Source organism: Plasmodium vivax, chromosome 14 (assembly GCF_000002415.2).
Source record: "Plasmodium vivax chromosome 14, whole genome shotgun sequence".
NCBI lineage: Eukaryota > Apicomplexa > Aconoidasida > Haemosporida > Plasmodiidae > Plasmodium > Plasmodium vivax.
The window spans coordinates 2374791-2392430 of NC_009919.1; the positions used below are offsets into that span (position 1 = coordinate 2374791).

The window sequence follows — 17640 nt, forward strand, 5'->3', positions numbered from 1 at the left end:
TTTTTTTTCGCGTGTGTAAAAAATTATGACCTGTTCATGTAGAACTGCTGGGCCACACCTTTTAAGCGCCTGAACGGTTCATGCGAAAGTGTGAGCCCAAAAAAGGCACGCCGCTTTTTTCTGTAGCCATTTTTTTCGCAAGGGAAGGGCGTCCCATATGTTTGTATCTTTGGAGATACAGCTAGCCATTTGTGGAGGATTTTTTTTTTTTTTTTTGTTTCCCAAAACGCATGAACGGTCAGAAGATATGCACATACATGTTTGGAGCTGCGGGAAAGGCAAGCATCCTCACGCTCGCCGTTCGTTTTGTAAATGGAGGGGAAGCCAAACAGGTGAGCAAGTGAACAAGTGAACGTTTGAACAGTTGAACAAGCGACCATTTTAAACTCTCGCGCATCTTCCTCAAACACTTTTCGGCCAACTGGGGGGACCCACTTCTCGTCGGGCAAGGACACAGGCAGGCAGAAACTTGCCCTACATCGGCTAAAAGGGAAAAGCAGACTGTCGCACGTTACTTTGATAGCTTCCCCTTCATAAGAACGAGTGGAATTCTTCCAAACGGGTGAATACCTCCTTTGCGCATTTGCAGCGTTGTAGCTTTTCACGCGCTCGCTTTAATTGTTCATCCTTTCCCCCCCTTCTGATGTACAACATGAACGGTATCAGCATGATCGTAAAAATGGCCAATGTGCCAAAACTTTTGGTAAGGTTTACAGGAGAGCGGCATAGTGGAGGATGCTCTGCATGTCAGTCATTTGGGCCACTCGCTGTGCGGCTTAGCAAGGGTGACTCTGAGCTCACGTTTTGCAATTCCTCACGTGTGAACTGCCTCACGGCGAACTGCCTCTGAGCGAACTGCCTCCCTCCTTTCACACGCTGTGCCCCTTCTTCCCATACCCCCCTCGCAAAACAGGCGCAAGTGCGATGCTTCTCCGATCGGAAAAGGAAAATTATGAACGGAACAGAATACATCAGGCGGAAAACTGGCTACGGCGGAAGGATAAGAAGAAACAGGCAGGCGCCTGCATATAAGAGGTGACCACACTGTCCTAGCCGAGCAAATGGGATAGATAACTTGCCAGCTTTGCTTTTTTTGTAAAGTTAAAGAGAAAAAAAAAAAAGAGGGAAAATATCGTGCCGCATATGTACCGTTTTCCTGTTACAGCGGACAGCGTTTCTCAACACATGCATGGGTTTTTCTATGTATTTGTGTGCATGCGGGGGAGACGCACCCCACCTTGCCAGAACAGATAACATGGACAGGTGAACAAAGTGCAGATGGTCACACCTTCTCGTTTGAGTTTGCCGTGTGTGTGTAACTACCACTGAGTAAAGCACTCCCCAGCGTGTTAAACGGACAAAAAAAAAAAAAAAAAAATATATATATATATAATATATATGATAATAAGCGACGCATCCCTGGGGATGAGCAAACGAGCCAAACGGATTTACACACCATGTAGGTGCGGAGAGTAGCATAAGAAGATGTCTTTCAGCCCACACCCCTCATATGGGCAGCTAAACTTTCTCAAAAACGGACATTTTGGCGGAGCGCGCAGACTTGTTGGCCTTTAACTCCCCCTCGCTGGGGGTTATATCGACGTCGTTAATTTTTTCCCATAAGTTTTTCCTGCTGTGAACAAACCTCTCCACGCACTGGTATTCCAGTGAATGGTACGAAATAACGACGAGCCTTTTTCTTGCCCTTAACAATTTATAGCTTGATAATAAAAACTCCTTTAAGGCCTTCATTTCATCGTTCACGTAGATTCGAAATGACTGAAACACCCTGGACAGCACTTTTTGGTTTGCTTTGTAATTTTGTTTGCATGTGGAAAGAACGATGTCTCTCAGTTGATGCGTGGTTGTGATAGTTCCTCTGCTTTTCCTCCATTGTGCAATTTTTTTGGCAATTTTAGACGCCTTTTTTTCCTGACCGTAGGTGTGCATGATGTGCCTCAGCTGTTGGGGGCTGTACGTGTTGAGGATTTCGCCGATTCGTTTAGGCGGCTCGGTTTGGGGGTTCGCCCGGTTGGCCTGCTTAACCTGGAAACCCCCGTTCGAACCGCTCCCCCCGCGTTCCGCACCCTCCCTGCACATCCGGGCGTACTCCTCGTCGGTGTACCTGTCCATGCTCATGTCAAGGAGGCCGTTGTGCTTGTAACTGAACCCCCTCCTCCCACACCTCAGCTGGTGCGTGGATGCACCCAGGTCGAGTAGAATGCCACTGTAGCTGCCAAACAGGGGAAGGCCATACCTGTGCAGGAGGTGAATGATGTATCTGTAGTCGCCATGTATCATGGTCAGCTTGTTCGCATCTACATAACGTTGCAGCTTCTGTTGGTTGTAATAAATGGATTCTATATCCTTGTCTATGGCGATCACTTTGCTTGTTGGTGCCAATTTTTTTAACATCTCCAGAGTGTGTCCGCCACCTCCCAGTGTCGCATCGATGAAGTACTCAACTGGGGGATTCTCCCTTGGGGGGAGTCGTGAGAGAGATGTAGACGAAAGGGGCGTGGTAAAAGCACCCCTTTGTTGCGTCCCCCCGTTTGGGCTCTTTCCATTTTTCCTTTCCCCCTGTGATTCTACTCCATCTGTGGGGTGTCCTCCTGCGTGGTGTCCTTCTGAGTGGCCCTCTTCTGCGCGGTGTACTTCTACCGGGCCCTCTTCCGTGGTGTCCTCTCCGGGGGGGTCACCCCTAAGGTAGCGTACCACTTCGTCAGCCAGCACGGGGGTGTGGTAGACATACGAGCTGTCTAGTATGTTGGCTTCATCTTGACTTTCCCCTTCTTGGTTGGTCGCAAAGTGGGAGGGCTGGCGGTTGGATCTTACGCCGCTTCTTCCTGGGCGGCTGCGGAGGTCGCTACGGAGGTCGCTAAGGAGGTCACTACGGAGGTCACCCCTCTGCGGAGTGATCGGCGGAGCGAGTGTCTTCCCAGGGTGCCTGACCCAGAAGCAGTGGCCACACGTGCTAAGCAGCGTAAGGGAGAGGCACAGTGAGTTGTGCATCCAGCATTTGGGGGGGTACACGCGGGGGCCAAAAAAAAAAAAAAAAAAAAGAAAAAGATAAGATAAACTGGGAGGTGTATCAAAGCAGGAATGATAAGCAAAAAAAAAAAAAAAAATAAATAATAAGATAAAACAGCCTAGCGATGTGTCAAAATGGGGCCCCAAACGGGATGTTTTTATTTTTCTTTTTTTTTTTCGCTGACCAGCGATTGAAAGAACGGCCCACGCACAGAGCGCCTCCTTCCAAAGGGGCATGCAACGTGCGCACCGAACGGAATAAGAGATTTGCCAGAGTCGCTACAAGGGGAGAGAAAAAATAAAAAATAAACAATAATATAATATATTATAATGTAATGTAATAAACGTTTTGGAAAGCTCCTGTAGGAAGAAGTCCCCTGCACACGCGCCTGCCATGATCATCTTTTTGAAGCACTTTTGGAGTACCCCCGTTTTGAGTAGCCCCCCTTTTGCCCCTCTATATGTTGCTATTGGCACGGGTCTCTACCAGCGGCGCCCCCCATACACCGTACGTACTAGTCTGAAAAAGTGAACCGTTGAGGCTATGCCCGTTTGCGGTCCCCCTTTTGAGGAAATACACATCACGGGGGGACCTCACGGGTAAGCGAATAAGCGGCTAAACGGATAGGCGAATACGCGGCTAAACGAATAAGCAGCTAAACGGGTAGGCGAACACGCAGCTACGAAGCGAGAGAGGAAGCTGCTAGAGAGAAGACCCGCCGATGAGCCGCACCCAAAATGAACGTGGGCGTGTACTTCCTAACCGCGTTCCTCCTGTACACATCCCTACTGAATTACAAAACATTGGTGCACCTGATTAGCCCCTCTTCTGGTGCGCACCTACAGAAGGGGAACGGCGGTGTCTACCAAACCGTTGACCACTACCTGCACATCTTCTTAGAGCATGGGTTCGTCAGCATCTACCTGTTAGTATCATTTCAGCCAAACAGAAATGTATATGCGAAGAGGAGTCCCCACAACTACCTATTCGCCAAAGGGCTGCTAATCTTTTTTTTCTTTTTCCTATTCCACTTTATCCTTAATATAAAAAATAATTTCCCACTGAACATCTTCTTCCTAATCGTTACTACCTTCCACTTGTCCGAGTTTCTCCTCTCCTCCTTACACAACAGAAATAATTACAACTACTATAACTTTCTAGTGAACCCCAACTGTGGCTACGTCTTCTTCTTCATCCTCACGCTGATTGAGTATTACTCGAAGATTTTCTTCTTCATTTTGGGGCACTTTTGTGAGAAGTACTTCAGCAGGAGGCTCCTCCAGCACCTCCTCCTTGTGAATTATTTTTTCTTCAAGAAGTTTGCGCAGAACGGGCGGGCCGTATGCACCTACCGCTATGTTGGGCAGGCCCAGTGGGGACATGAGAAGTCGGCGTGCGAAGTGGGCACTTATCTCAGCGTGGGAGTAGATCCCCTTGTTGATCCCCACCCGGGGGAGTCCCCCCTACTGCGCTTTCTACAGAACCGCTTCCGCCTGAGGGGGGAGCTACGCAGGGGGGCCTTCGCACTCCCGTTGGCAAGCGGACGGGGCAGTTCCTCACCAGGGGGTGCAAAACATGGAGCAGGAAGGGGCATATCTCCCACGTGTGACGCTCCCCCAATTGGGAGTTCCTACGGAGAGTGTCTCTTCACCAGGGGGGCACCCCCCCTCGAGGCAACCACAACGTGCAAAACGTACATCCTAAACAATTCGATCTGCCAGAAAATCATCCACCAGTATGAAGGCATTTTTGACAAGTACGAAGCGAGGGGAAGCTACGAACGAGCAGACAGGTACCACCTCCTGTTGGTACTCCTATCGATGGTGGTTTGTCTGTGTGGGTTACTTTTGCGAGTATTGGGTTTGCTTCACTGCAACAGGAACTTTTGCTTCTACGTGTTGAGCACCGAGCACTTGGCCGACAGGTGCATCAGGAAGAAGCACCTGCTGGTCAAGTCCGGCGTTTACAAGTACATGAGGCATCCCTGCTACACGGGCTGGTTCTACTACGCATTGTGTAAGCCCCCAGTGGAGCGTCTGAGCGGCGCAGCGTTTGAGCGTCTCTCTGCGTGCCTGCATCTCTGTGGAGGCGCGCTTGCGGGGGAAGGCCCACAGTGCAGTTACCACCCCTCTGCAGACAAAGAGTGCACGAGAAGGACGTCGTTGGGGGGTGAACGAACGAGTAGCGCGTCGAACCATCGCGTGTAAACCCTCACATGGCCGCTAATACACATGGCCGCTAACACACATGGCCGCTAACACACATGGCCGCTAACACACATGGCCGCTAATACACATGGCCGCTAACACACATGGCCGCTAACACACCTGTGCCGCCTCACTCCCCCCACCCCCCTCAGTCCTGCAACTGCTCCTCCTCAACGTCTTCTGTTTTGTGTTGTGTTTTTTCGTGTCGTGGGCGTACTTTTACCGCACCATCAAAATGGAGGAGACCTACTTGCTGGAGTGTTACGGCGAGGAGTACAGAAGTTACAAGCGGGAGACGCCCCACGTGTAGTAAGGCAAAATGGGGGAAAAATTGCCGGCCTTTGGGAAGGCATGCAGGATGCGTAAAAGGCGCATAAAAGGTGCATGCAAAGCGCATGCAAGACGCATAAAAGTCACCTAAAAAGTCTTTGTGACCACCCCCCACGGGGCTACATCCAGTTAACCCCCCTATGGAGCCGCTACTTTTCCCCCCCGCAGCATCCCCTTCATACGAGGAGTTTAACCCGCCTGGAAGAGCACCCTTCCCGAATGGAACACACAGGTAGGGTTCCTTCTGCCAGACAGGGGTTACTCCTCCCCACCCTGCACGGGAGTGTACACCAGATGGGGATATTTCACCGAGGGTAGTCCATCTAGGAAGGCACCTCATGGGGTAAGTCCCCCTCACCTGTCGTCAAACAGTAGAAGGTCCCCCCCTTGCCGCACTCCATCACGCGGTTATGCTGAAGTTCTTCACTGCTTCCACCATGATGTCTGCCTCTGGGGCAGCGCACTCCTCGGGCTTCCTACTCTCCAGGGTGACGTTCTCCCCGTTGCTCTTCCACAAGCAGAGGGCTGTGTGCACAGCGTTTATGTACGCGTTGAGGTACTTGTTGGTGTAGAGCTTTTCATCCGCGAAGTATTTGAGTTCCTGCGGGGAGGGGCATCCATGTGTTGCGTTGGGGGGGTGCACACGCACAGCGGTACAGACGATGGTATGCACGATGGTATGCACTATGGCATGCACTATGGCATACCCGATGGCGGACACCCATATACGTGCAGCCGCCCTCGCTGCACTCAGTGGGACTTACGTTGAGGGCGCTCTCGTGGGCGTTCTCCACGAAGAGACTCGGGTACTCGTAGTGGTTCAGGCAGCGCAGCAGTTGGAAGCCTGCAGGGGGGGGGAGACAGAGAGAGGGAGCGGTTTTAAGTGGGGGCGAGTGAAATGTGCAATGTGCACGTATATACGCATGTAGGTATGTGCGTGCTTATCCTTGGTTTGCTTTGCTTTGCTTTCATTTTATTTTATTTTATTTCATTTCATTTTATTTTTTTATTTTTTCCTTTCCCCCACAGTTGTGCTCCGCGTTGTAGGAGACGTCCACGGAGCCGTTGTCCCCGAAGACCTTGACGGCGAAGATCCTGTTGCTCGAATTGTCCGAAATATTAAAGTGGCAGTGGAGCGAGTCGAAGAGAGCACTGCCCGCGATGGACTTGACCGTGGCGTGCTCGCCCTTCACAGAGTAGCACTTGGCAGATACACTCTTCGGCTTGCAAAACAGAAATTCAATTAGGGATATGATCAGCACTGTTTTGTAGAAGAGGACATTTTCGATTCCCTCATTTTCGGTTAAAAAGGGGATGAAGGTAGAGTCTATTTGAACGGCATATACATGTCCCCCTAACTCGTTAATTGCATTTTTAAGGTTATAAAAAACACGCTGATTGGTTAAGGCGTTGAAAATGTTCCAATAAAACTGCCTGTTGGTTTGCTTAAACTCTGCCTTTACGTCGTAGACAATGTCACTGTCCACGTTAAAGTTCCTCAGCGACGCTTTTAATTTGCCCAGCTTCTCCAAATTCATTGTGGGCAAGTTAGAACTGAAGATGAAGAAAAATTTCTTCTGGCTTATTACGTACTCTAGGATGAGCTCATGCAGCTTTGATGTTGACATGGCTATGAAGAGCAGGGGGACGCTACTCACATTTTGCTTTTCAATGAACTTCAAAACGTTGTCGTGCGTGTTCGTCTCCGTTTCGTACAGGCCGAAGGTGTCTACGAAGCACTTCTTCATTTTGGCGTCGCTGCAGAACAGGTACTTTATTTTCCACTCCACGGTTAGCAGCGGGATCCACGCGAAGCCCTCGCCGTCACAGATGAGGAACAGCTGCGGTTTGTTCAGCGGCTTCAGCGACGCGAGCGGCGTGGGCGACTTGGGCGACTTGGGCGACATTTTGGGGGGGTCTTCCACGTGGTGATGCCCTCTATGTGGGGGGCGGCCTAAGGGGGTACCTCCCTACGCGTGCACTTATGAGTGCGCTTATGAGTGCGCTTATGCGTGCAGCGTTGTGTGCACCTGCTGCTGCGCCGAGGGGGATGTGTCCACCCACTTTTGGTACCCTCTTTGCAACGCGCAGGGGTAGCGTTAATTTCGCTTGGGCAACAGTGTGTGGGGAGACGTAACAGGGAAGAAGCAACCGCAAAGGCGCAATGGGGAAGAAGCAACCTGAAAGACGCCAAAACGCGCTTCACTCGAAATAACCCAAAATGGTAAAATCAACACTGTATCATCAGAAAAAAAAAAAAAAAATACACGCACGAAGGCAGCACACCATGCGAAGCGCAGGTTAAAAAAAGAAAAAAAAAAAAAATGCGCACTTCCAAGCAACCATACAAACGCACAGACAAAAAGGAAAAAATAACTTCGAGCAGTCACAGCTAATTCCTACACAGGAGTGTTTTTTTTTTTTTTTTTTTTTTTCCTTCCCTATTGACGCAACTGTGCGAATGTATGCATGCAGAAGGGGGTACACAAAAATGCAATTTGCGCAAAGAGAACTACAACACGTCGATGTTCGGCGGCGATGGCGGGCATGTCAACCTGTTGTTACTCCGTGCGTCGCTGAAATGGACGCGCGTGGTGGGCCTGTTTGACAGAGAAACGCAAATGTATGCCCGAGTGGGCGAAGGGCGAAAGACAATTTTTTTTTTTCCCCCCCAAATGGTAAGCGATGAAGTGGAAAGTTCCCAGCGCCTTTGCCGAGCAACTCGTATCGCGAGCTCCCCTCGAGTATTTCGCTTCCTCACTGCGCCATCACATTACCACACGAAATGTAGCGGCCATGGATTAAGGGGAGGGGCCCCCCGTTTTCCTCCCCCACCAGGCTCCGCATTTGGCTGCGTAAAAGTGGAGGCAAGCTTCTAACATGTGCAAATGCGGGAATGGTTTGTGCCTTCTCATTTGTTCGCTATTTTTTTCTTTTTTCTTTTTTTTCTTTTTTGCGCCACGTACCGACACACACGGGTTACCCCCCCTATGGTGTAAAAGACAAAATGGGGTCCCTATAAAGAAGCACAACTCAGCTGCACTTTTAATATGAAGGAATGAGGTGTGCGAACCTCACCATTATTCTCTGGGCCCGGTTCATGCGGTTTGTTTCCCCCCCCGAAAAATGTATAGACCCATGAACATGCGAACTGGTTACCCGTCCATTTCTGCGTTGTAGAGGCCGCCAAGAGGTGCACGTGGCACAACTGTCTCCTGTCGCACAGGTAAAGGAGAAGAAGCTGGGTGGACGCACGAGAAACTCCCGCAAAGTGGGGTCTCACGCGCACGTTTCGTTACGCCTTCGGTGGAGCGGTGAAACGACGGAGCGATGGAGCGATGAGGCTCATTTGGCATGCACCCCTCTCAGGCATCGCCCTTTTAAGGCATCCGCGCGGGGTGCAATTTTGCCTGCAAAAGGAGCATTTTTTTTTTTTTTTTTTTTGCCCTCTCATTGGCGGAGAAATTGCAATGCGAGAAAAAAAAAAAAAAAAAAAAAATGCTCCTTTTGCAGATCCCCCTGTATAGTAACCCCATTTGTGGGAAAGAAAAAGAAAAAAAAAACCTTCGGGAGGTACAAACTAACGCATCATGCTGGTTAAAGAACGCGCTGTAGCTAGCCCCCTTTAGTTGCTTCCTCCGGCATTGTGCCTTTCACTTCATTGGGAGAAGTTGGCCTCCCGTGCGGGTTACATTTGCGTGGCGCCAAGAGTGAAGCGGCGCTGGAAGGGGTATTCATACGCCATTTTCACGCCATTCGTACACCACTTTCACACCATGCACCGCACGCTGCGCAAAATCTTCGACCGGCAAACATGCGAGAAAATAGAGAGCATGAAGATCCTGCTGGTGGGGGCGGGCGGAATAGGCAGCGAGTTCCTAAAAAACATAATCACCATAGGCTGCAAAAACGTAGACATAGTGGACATCGACACTATAGATATCACCAACTTGAATAGACAGTTTCTGTTTAAGAAGGAGGACGTGAAGAAGTACAAATCGTTTGTCGCCAAGGAGAGGGCCCTCCAGCACAGCAAGGGTCTGAACATCAACGCGTATACGTTCGATGTGTGCACCATGAAGAGCAGCGACATTGCAAAGTATGACTACGTTGTGAATGCCCTCGATAACATTAAGGCTAGGAAGTATGTAAATAAATTATGCGTAATGGAGAGGAAGGTCCTAATCGAAGCGGGGAGCACAGGGTATAACGGACAGGTGTATCCCATTCTTGCAAATGAAACAAAGTGCTACAATTGTGAGGAGAAACCCAAAAATAAAACATACGCCATTTGCACCATTAGGCAAACCCCCTCCTTACCTGAACATTGCGTTGCCTGGGGGAGACTTATCTTTGAGACCTTTTTTTGCAAAAGTGATAATGAAACTTTGATGGACATTAAGAATCATGTGGAGGAGGAATCCAAGAAGAGGAACATGGACCAGCATGAAATCATCACCTTCATTTTTAACTACCTCTTTTACGACACCATTAAGGAGCTCGCCGCGCTGAAGAAGGACTACGTCACGGAGCCCATCCCGATACTGTTCGAGGGGACCGCGAAGAAGGAGGACAAATTGGGGGAGGCCGCCGAGCAGGGAAGCGGCCCCCCCGATGCGGACCCGCAGAACGAATCGCACACACACAAGGAAACCGACCCAGCGGCCATCACCCTGTGCTCCCAAAACATCTGGAAAAAGGACGAGTGCGTCAAAATGTACACAGAGACCTTCGCAAAGTTGTATAGCTACTTAAACATAAACAAACAGCAGGAGAAGGAGGAGTACCTGGTCTTTGACAAGGATGACGATGACTGCATCAATTTCATAACGGCCATTTCGAATTTACGAATGATTAATTTTTCCATTAAGCAGAAAAGCAAATTCGATGTGCAGTCCATCGCGGGGAATATCATTCCCGCCATTTCGTCCACCAACGCGATTGTGGCCTCTCTGCAGGCATCGCAACTCATTCACATTATTGAGCACTTTGAACGTGTGAAGGGGTCCGACAAGGAGGTTGCAAAAGGCAGTTTAAGGGACAGCAAGGCAAAGCACGTATGGGTCAAAAGTATCGTCAGTGGAAACAAAATGTTCTCACGCGGAAACGTTGTAAACGCAGAAAAATTGGAGCCCCCCAACCCCAGCTGCTACATATGCCAACAGCCGATGATAGATATCTATATCAAAAGCTTTAGCGAAATGACGCTGTACGATTTTGTAAAAAATGTGTGCACAAATGAGCTGGCCTTCTTGTACCCCTTCCTGGACAAGCAGGACAGAAACATCTTCGACTATGACTCCTTTTTGGAGGAGGACGAGGAGTACATAAAGGGGCTGCATAACTCGCTCAGTGAGTGGGATATTAAAAATGATGAGATTCTTATTTTGACGGACTTTCAGAATGATAAGGACCAGCTGGAGATTCACCTGAAGGAGGACCCCACCCTGGAAGCGCCCTACGACATAAAGCAGAAAGTGGTCAAGCGTAGGAAGGCGGAGGAGCTCCGTGGGTCCGAGGCGGCGCCCCCCAGGTGAGTCAAGTGTGCAGCGCGGTGACGGCGCGATAGCGCGGGGTGAAGTACCCCCACGAATGGCATTCCGTTACGTAGCAGTGCCCCTCACATAGGTGCAATTTTTTTTCCCCCCCCCTTTGCAGCGCAAAAAAAAGGAAACACATAAACCAGGAGGAAGAGCCCCTGAACGATAAAAAGAAGGCGCGCACCCAGAGCAAGGTTGAAGAAATCGTCATCGACGACGAAGAATGTGTGAACGATAATTTGGTGCTAATCGATTGAGTGGAAAGACACACACACAGGCGTTACGTCGAAATTGTTATTTAGGAATACCCCCATTTTGATAAACGAACAGAGGATCCGCCTGTCCCTCCACCTTTTAACCACACATAATCCTTTTTTTCCCCCCCATGGTGGCGTAAAACACACCAAAAGGGGAGGGGGGAGGCTCATCCCAGAGCACTGCATCAGAGCGGTGACAGATGCACACATTTTTAATTTTCAAAAGTTGCACGAAAGCACGAAGTTATATCCTTTTAAACGTAAAAAAAAAATTGGTGCAAATGGTGTGCACACACAGTTGTGATGTACATTTGGCTAGCTATTTTTTTTTTTTTTTTTTTCCTGCTGCGTTTCATTTTGGCTAGCTGAGCAAGTGTGGCTGCCCTGCTACATCGCTACTTCTCTCCTCCAGTACCCCGCCCCTACTGACGCAACACCGCGCCCCGCTCAATCAGGATGTCCACCTTATAGGCAACGACGTACACATCCACATAAATCGAAACTGCCTTATGAATGCCATTGTCCAATATTTGTATAAGCATACCTCTTGATGGCTTATAGTAATGATCTATGATGTTGAAATTTTTAAAAAAAACTTTTTTCGAATTTTTATGAACAATTAAGGTTTTATTTCGTATTTGTATGATGGGGTAGGAAACTTTTCTGAACTGATCAGGCGAAATTTCCTTTTTGCTAAACTGGATTGTGTTGTCACTTCCGACTAGTTCGTTTGACTCGTTTTCCTTAATCACTTCGTTCAGGAGGTAAATCAGCTGTACGTTATTTATGTTAAAGTTGAATAGTTGGAAAAATTTGTACAATAAGTTCAAGGGGACGATATTTTCGAGCTTGATCTTTTTTGGCCTATAAGTGGAGTCATACGCGTTTATGAAGTGTTGGTACTCCTTTGCGGCGTCTTCACATGCTCCAGTTTTCTTATGCGTTTCTCCCTCCGGATTGCCATCTCCCTTGCCGCTAATATGGTGACGGTCCTCCTCGCAGCGCGCCCCTTCGCTCTTGCCACTCGCACATACGGCTTTGTTGAGGAAGTTATTGTTGTGCTGTAGTATGTCCAAATAGGGGACGACCATGTGGGAGGCATTCTTCGCGTTAATGACGTTTCTGATCGTGTCTGCGGTGAAGTGGGATAGCTCTACGTTTTGCAGAATGTGCTCGAACGGTTGCTGCCATTTGGTGCCATCGCCGCCAATACCGCCAATACCGCCAATACCGCCAATACCGCCAATACCGCCAATACCGCCAATACCGCTAATACCGCCACTACCGCCATTCCCGTCGTAGCTCCTCTGAATGCACTTGAAGTAGAAAAAAATGTCGCTCGAAGCGTACGGCAGGAAAATGTCGCAGAAGAGGAGGAGGAAAAAAGTGCTGCAGTTTTTGTACTGTTTGTAATTGTTCAAAATGTAAGTCACATTTTTCAGCATCGTTTCGAGGCATAAGTTGATGAGGTCTTCTTTGTAGTATTCTCTATATTTTAAGAAGAAGAAATCATCGTAGTATTCTTTTTTTTGTAATTTTTCCTTTAGCGTTTTGTCCTTCAAGTGGAACTTCTTCACCGAGCTGAACTGGTCTACGATGCTTCTGATCTGTTCGAAGTGTTTCTCCTTCAGCGAGTTGTCCAGTTCGCCTTCTTTTTTGCGCGTCTCGAGGGGGTCACCTCTACAGCTGCGCCCATACAAATTCGGACTGCATCTCTCACGTTGGCCGCTTCTCACCTGGTAGAGGAGTCTTCCCCCCTCGAGCACAGGGCAGTTGGCCTTCCCCATCTCGTCATAGTCGTGGATCATAGACAGTATGTACTCCACACTTGGAGTGTTATTCTCGTTGTAAATATTATCTACAAAATATTTCCTCTTCTTCTTCATTTCGCACATGAGCAGTTTGAGCTTCTCAATGTAGAGCATCCGTTCCTGCTCGTTCATAATTTTGAAGTTGCAAAGCATGTGGTTGTACAGGCTGTGGAGTTGTTCCCTCAGAGAATCGATAGTGCCTTCTTCACTAAGAGGGGGGTAACTCCCATTTGACGGAATGCCTTTTTCATTTTGGCCTACCCCTTCGGAGGCGTCCTTCTCAACCGCGTGCACCACAGCAGGTTCCAACAGGAGAGGCTGCTCATCATTCAATTGGGCTCCCTCCTCAATGGAAACAGAGCCACCGCTGTCTTCACTTAAAAATAAATTCAACTCTATATCATACAGAGAGTGGTCAAAGAAGTGTAAATCCACGTAGGAAAAAAGGAGGGCCATTATGCTGGAAACCTTCAAGTCGTGGATTTGCTTTATCATAATATTTTTTATGACCACGGTCAGGTGAATTGAAAAGTAGGAGTAGTACGACAGGCTGTACAGACTCTCCAACACGTTGACCAGGTAGCTACTATCGGCATTCTTAAAAATTAACAAAACTTTGTTCAAGTCGAATTTGTAACTTTTGATGTCAAAAAAGGGGTACGCGCTATGGGAACTCTTAAAGTAATCGTCATCCTTCAGTGCACTTAGCCCTTTGATGAATAGGGAGCCCTTGTGCTTGGAACTCTGGTTTGGTCGCTTCGCCGAGGGGTCGCCACTCAAGGGGGGTTCCTCCTTCGTCTGCTGGGTGTTTACCGCTCCATAGGGCCGATAACCAAGCTGACTTCCGCCAGTGAAAAGTGGACCAACTCCGCCAAACGAGCTGCTCACATTGCGGTTGGCCAAGTGAAGCCTGGGGGCCTCCCCCTTGGCGGCATTCGCCAAAACCTTCTGCTCATTCGAAATGACCAGCAGAAGAAGCAGAATGAAGTCCTCATCCCGCAAATTTAGTACACTCAAAATGTGCAAAAATTTGCATGCACATTTAAAGGATATATCATTATATTTATAAGTGAACAGAAAATTGAACAGGTCAAATATGAGGTCATCCGTGGTGTTACTACTTCGTCTACTTTTAATGTAAAATTTGGAGAGTGCCAGAAGGAGGTGCTGCAGAGAAGTCACATTCACGCTGTGCATGTACTTGTACGTGACCGTCTGGACCTCTTCGTATAATTCTTTGGGAAAGATGTTTATCTTGGAGAGGCACGAAATGGAAATGCAGAAGGAATTGATGTTCATGTTTTTGAAGGTGGTCAGCTTGCTCACTATTGCCCTTATGAGTTCGTTTTCGAGGGCCACCGTTTGGGCGTCGCTCTGGGGCGGCAGCCCTCCGCGGTTGCCGTATTCGGCACGCTCACCTCGTTCGACGCGCTCGCCCCGTTCTGCCCCCCCCAGCCGGGCCGGCATTATCGACTCCTCCCTCCCCTTCCGCCGATCGATGAGGTTGTTCAGCCCGTACAGCAGGCAGGACAAGCCGTATTCGTTAATCCTTTCCATCTTTTTAATAATTTCTTTAACAACCCGCTGGTAGAAAAGGGGGTCCAAATTTCGCACCTTGAGCTTCCCCCAGGAGTACAGCAGCGCGACGAGCGAGTGGATGTTCGCGTCAGTCACTTCGTCGAAGAAGCTCCTTTTGTCTAGCGAAAAAAAATTATTGTTAAACAGCTGGTACTTGGCTAGACTGTTACAAACCACTATGTTGTTGCTTAGAGAAATGTTCCTTTTCTTGTAAATCAAAATGTTAATTATTTTATTAAGTAGCAACAGATCGTGCTCGTTCCCGTTGTACTTCAAGTGGTTCGTAAAGATGGTGACTAGGTCCTTCTCGCAAAATTCGTTTAGCAGGAAAAAACAGAGCTTGTTCAGGTGGTTTCCACTCTGCGTAAAGTTGTGCTTGTTAAGGTGCAGCAGCATATTCAACACTTCCCTCTTGCGGATGGAGATGATGTGGTGCTTCAGGTTGGCGTCGTGCAGCTGGAGGACCTGCCTGGGGGGAGCACCCCTCGGTTCATCGCCGTCGATTTGGTGAACTTGGTCAGCTTCGCCCACTTTGCCAACTTTGTCAACTCCGCTCACCCCCCACAGCGAGGCGGCGAACTCCTGGTGGGCCCTCTCCATACCGCGGAGGAATTCCCGCCTCTTCAACGGCAAATTAGAGGCCACCTGCCTGTGCGGGGCAGCGCGGCGCCCCATCACACTGGTTAAGCGGCCACTGCCATTTGAAGCAACTCCCTCGCGGGGAGAGACACTCGAGGGGGTTGATTCTTCCTCCCGATTTATGGAGGCATCCACGGAGCTGTGCTCCCTTATCCGTTTTGTAACCGCCACGAGAGGCCTATAAAACTGCCGCCTCTCAATGTGCACCCCCTTCAGCTCATCTTCATATTTGTTAAAAACGCTTCGGTAATTTAAAAAGTTAAAGAAAATGCTGAGGGGTTGCTTCCTTTCTTGCCTGTCTGAACTGTACAGGTAAAAATTGTCCAAATAAATTTGCCGGTACTTTTCCACGAGGCTGTCCGAGCGAAAAATTTCATAAAAAAGAAACAAAATGAAGGCCACGTTTTTTTCCCTGCTCTGGTGGCCTCTGTAAGTGTAGGCAATTTTTTCCTTCACGAGATGGAGGTTGCTCGATCTTCTATACACGTGCACACTGCTTTCTCTGTCCCTTTGTGACGCCGCTTCCCCTTCCGCTTCCCCACCACAGAGCAGCATTTTTTTTTTAAAAAAGTTCAAAAACACAGAGGAGTAACTCAAATTGGTAAAAAAGGGGATTAAATAAAAGTGAAAATGCACAATGATGTTGTTTAAAAATTTGAGAAATTCCGCTAAGAACATTTCGAAGAATTTATTTTCGCTTGCCGGGATGTAGCTGAAGTACTGAAACAGGAACAGCGGATTGTAAACGTAAAAGTTGCTAAAGTACACAGCCTTCATATATTTGTACGTCCTGTCGTCGTAATTATTTGCACACACACAGAGGAAGGCGTTCAGCAGGGGCTCCTTCAGGGTGTACCGGCTTAATCCCCTCCGCGCGGGGGCCCTCCCCCCCTGGCACGCCTCCTCAGCGTTGCCATTTGCAACAGCGCCATTTGCAACATCGCCATCTCCAACGTTGCCATCTCCAACGTGGGGGCCGCTAACCAGGCTGCTTCTCAACTTACTGTTTAGCAACTCCTGCGGGGAGCTTCCCTCCCCCCGCGCGGTAACTTCCCTCTTTGCGTTTTCGTAAAATTTTAAACATTTGTACTGATCGGATTTTTCAAAAATTTCCTTGTAGACTCCCAAATGGTTCGTCCTGTGATTGTAAGAAAAGTATTTAATTTCGTCTTGGTGTATTTCATCCCTTCGATTTGCGTGGCTTTCGTTTTCCTCCCTTTTTGCCTTATGTCCGCTCCATTTCCTGGGGTCGCTTTTCCCCCCCTGGCGCGCCCAGTTGCCGGGCCTCTGCGGGAGCCTTTTATCCGGACAAGGGGGTTCGCTCCTGTCGGGGGGGGGTGCCCCTACCGTACCGCCACTACTCTCGGGGGATGCCCCTGCCGCGCCTCCCCGGAGGCTCTCATTCACAAAACTGACCACATCGAAGAAGTAGACGTCCTGCGGGGGGGGCTTCCCCGGGGGGGGCTTATCGGCTACCCCATCCGTACTAGCAAAAAACGCCTCGTCTAAAATACGCTGGTAGGTGAGCACCACCGAGGTGTCGTCCCTCCCCAGATGTCCATTTTTCTGGCGCCTCCCAAGTAACTCCACCCTGTTGGTGAAAGCCTCTAACGCGTTCAGCTTTAAAATTTCACAATTTTTAAAATCCACACTTAATTTTAGAAGAAGAAAAAGGTGATAGAGGCTCGCTCTATTGATGTGCCTCTTCGCCGTACCCACCAACTGTTTAACATTGTTGGCAAAAATGCAGTCAGTTAAGAACTTTTTAATGTGGTGTTTTCTGTTCCCTCCCAGGGGAAAATACTTAAATTTGTTTTTTTTCAGCCGTTCTGTGTCTCTCCTCGCGAGGGTTAAGACGTCTGCTTTGGCGAAATTATGGTGATGGCTGTTTTTTCTTATGCTCCCTCCGCTAATGCCTCCGCTAATGCCCCCGCTAATACCTCCGCTTGTACCCCTGAACAGGGCGACAATCTCGTTGTACTTGTTTCCGGTCGTGAGAGCAACCCTCTCTTCCACCTTTTTCCTTTTATCTACCACGTAGGCATTTCTGTCTCCATTTTTTGTGGCGCTTCTGTAGAGGTGGCACTTGATGTTGGTGTTTGCGAAGCTGGGTTTCTTTCTTTTGAGGGGAAACTTTGGCATAATTGTTCATTTTATGGGCACGGCGGAAGGGCGGCCAACGAACTGGCGGTGGTGATGCAAGTGCTGCCGTACACTTCGCATCGGTCGGTCTGCCGCTCACAAGTT

At 48.9% G+C, this 17640-nt stretch overlaps 5 protein-coding genes across 5 annotated transcripts, besides 19 other annotated features; 2 read left to right on the forward strand and 3 right to left on the reverse strand.

The window, feature by feature from the left end:
- Window positions 1–10: part of a microsatellite that runs on past the window's edge.
- A 220-nt stretch (window positions 11–230) lies between these two features.
- On the reverse strand, window positions 231–3267 carry PVX_100785 (S-adenosyl-methyltransferase mraW, putative; the record flags this gene model as incomplete). Its single annotated transcript, XM_001613853.1, has 2 exons — window positions 231–2846; window positions 3180–3267. 2 exons carry the CDS (start codon window positions 3265–3267, stop codon window positions 1519–1521), a joined length of 1416 nt encoding a protein of 471 aa, XP_001613903.1. The 3' UTR covers window positions 231–1518.
- Window positions 1889–1956: a microsatellite.
- Window positions 2990–3016: a microsatellite.
- Window positions 3045–3070: a microsatellite.
- Window positions 3268–3344: 77 nt separating the features above from the next.
- Window positions 3345–3375: a microsatellite.
- Window positions 3376–3471: 96 nt separating this feature from the next.
- Window positions 3472–5548, forward strand: PVX_100790 (hypothetical protein, conserved; the record flags this gene model as incomplete). The annotated part of the gene is made up of 3 exons (XM_001613854.1): window positions 3472–4389; window positions 4705–5047; window positions 5391–5548. The coding sequence occupies exons 1-3, from the start codon at window positions 3769–3771 to the stop codon at window positions 5546–5548; spliced, it is 1122 nt and encodes a 373-aa protein (XP_001613904.1). The 5' UTR covers window positions 3472–3768.
- Window positions 3534–3608: a microsatellite.
- Window positions 5549–5968: 420 nt separating the features above from the next.
- PVX_100795 (hypothetical protein, conserved) lies at window positions 5969–7475 on the reverse strand (the record flags this gene model as incomplete). Its single annotated transcript, XM_001613855.1, has 3 exons — window positions 5969–6169; window positions 6333–6412; window positions 6596–7475. 3 exons carry the CDS (start codon window positions 7473–7475, stop codon window positions 5969–5971), a joined length of 1161 nt encoding a protein of 386 aa, XP_001613905.1.
- Window positions 6537–6583: a microsatellite.
- A 484-nt stretch (window positions 7476–7959) lies between the features above and the next one.
- Window positions 7960–7996: a microsatellite.
- Window positions 7983–8005: a microsatellite.
- Window positions 8006–8179: 174 nt separating this feature from the next.
- Window positions 8180–8200: a microsatellite.
- Window positions 8201–8451: 251 nt separating this feature from the next.
- Window positions 8452–8563: a microsatellite.
- Window positions 8564–8994: 431 nt separating this feature from the next.
- Window positions 8995–9014: a microsatellite.
- Window positions 9015–9047: 33 nt separating this feature from the next.
- Window positions 9048–9069: a microsatellite.
- Window positions 9070–9344: 275 nt separating this feature from the next.
- PVX_100800 (ubiquitin activating enzyme, putative) lies at window positions 9345–11365 on the forward strand (the record flags this gene model as incomplete). The annotated part of the gene is made up of 2 exons (XM_001613856.1): window positions 9345–11101; window positions 11227–11365. The coding sequence occupies 2 exons, from the start codon at window positions 9345–9347 to the stop codon at window positions 11363–11365; spliced, it is 1896 nt and encodes a 631-aa protein (XP_001613906.1).
- Window positions 9705–9727: a microsatellite.
- Window positions 11366–11787: 422 nt separating the features above from the next.
- Window positions 11788–17535, reverse strand: PVX_100805 (hypothetical protein, conserved; the record flags this gene model as incomplete). The annotated part of the gene is made up of 1 exon (XM_001613857.1): window positions 11788–17535. The coding sequence occupies one exon, from the start codon at window positions 17533–17535 to the stop codon at window positions 11788–11790; it is 5748 nt and encodes a 1915-aa protein (XP_001613907.1).
- Window positions 12172–12276: a microsatellite.
- Window positions 13454–13521: a microsatellite.
- Window positions 15030–15058: a microsatellite.
- Window positions 15659–15686: a microsatellite.
- Window positions 17302–17345: a microsatellite.
- Window positions 17536–17640: the final 105 nt, after the last annotated feature.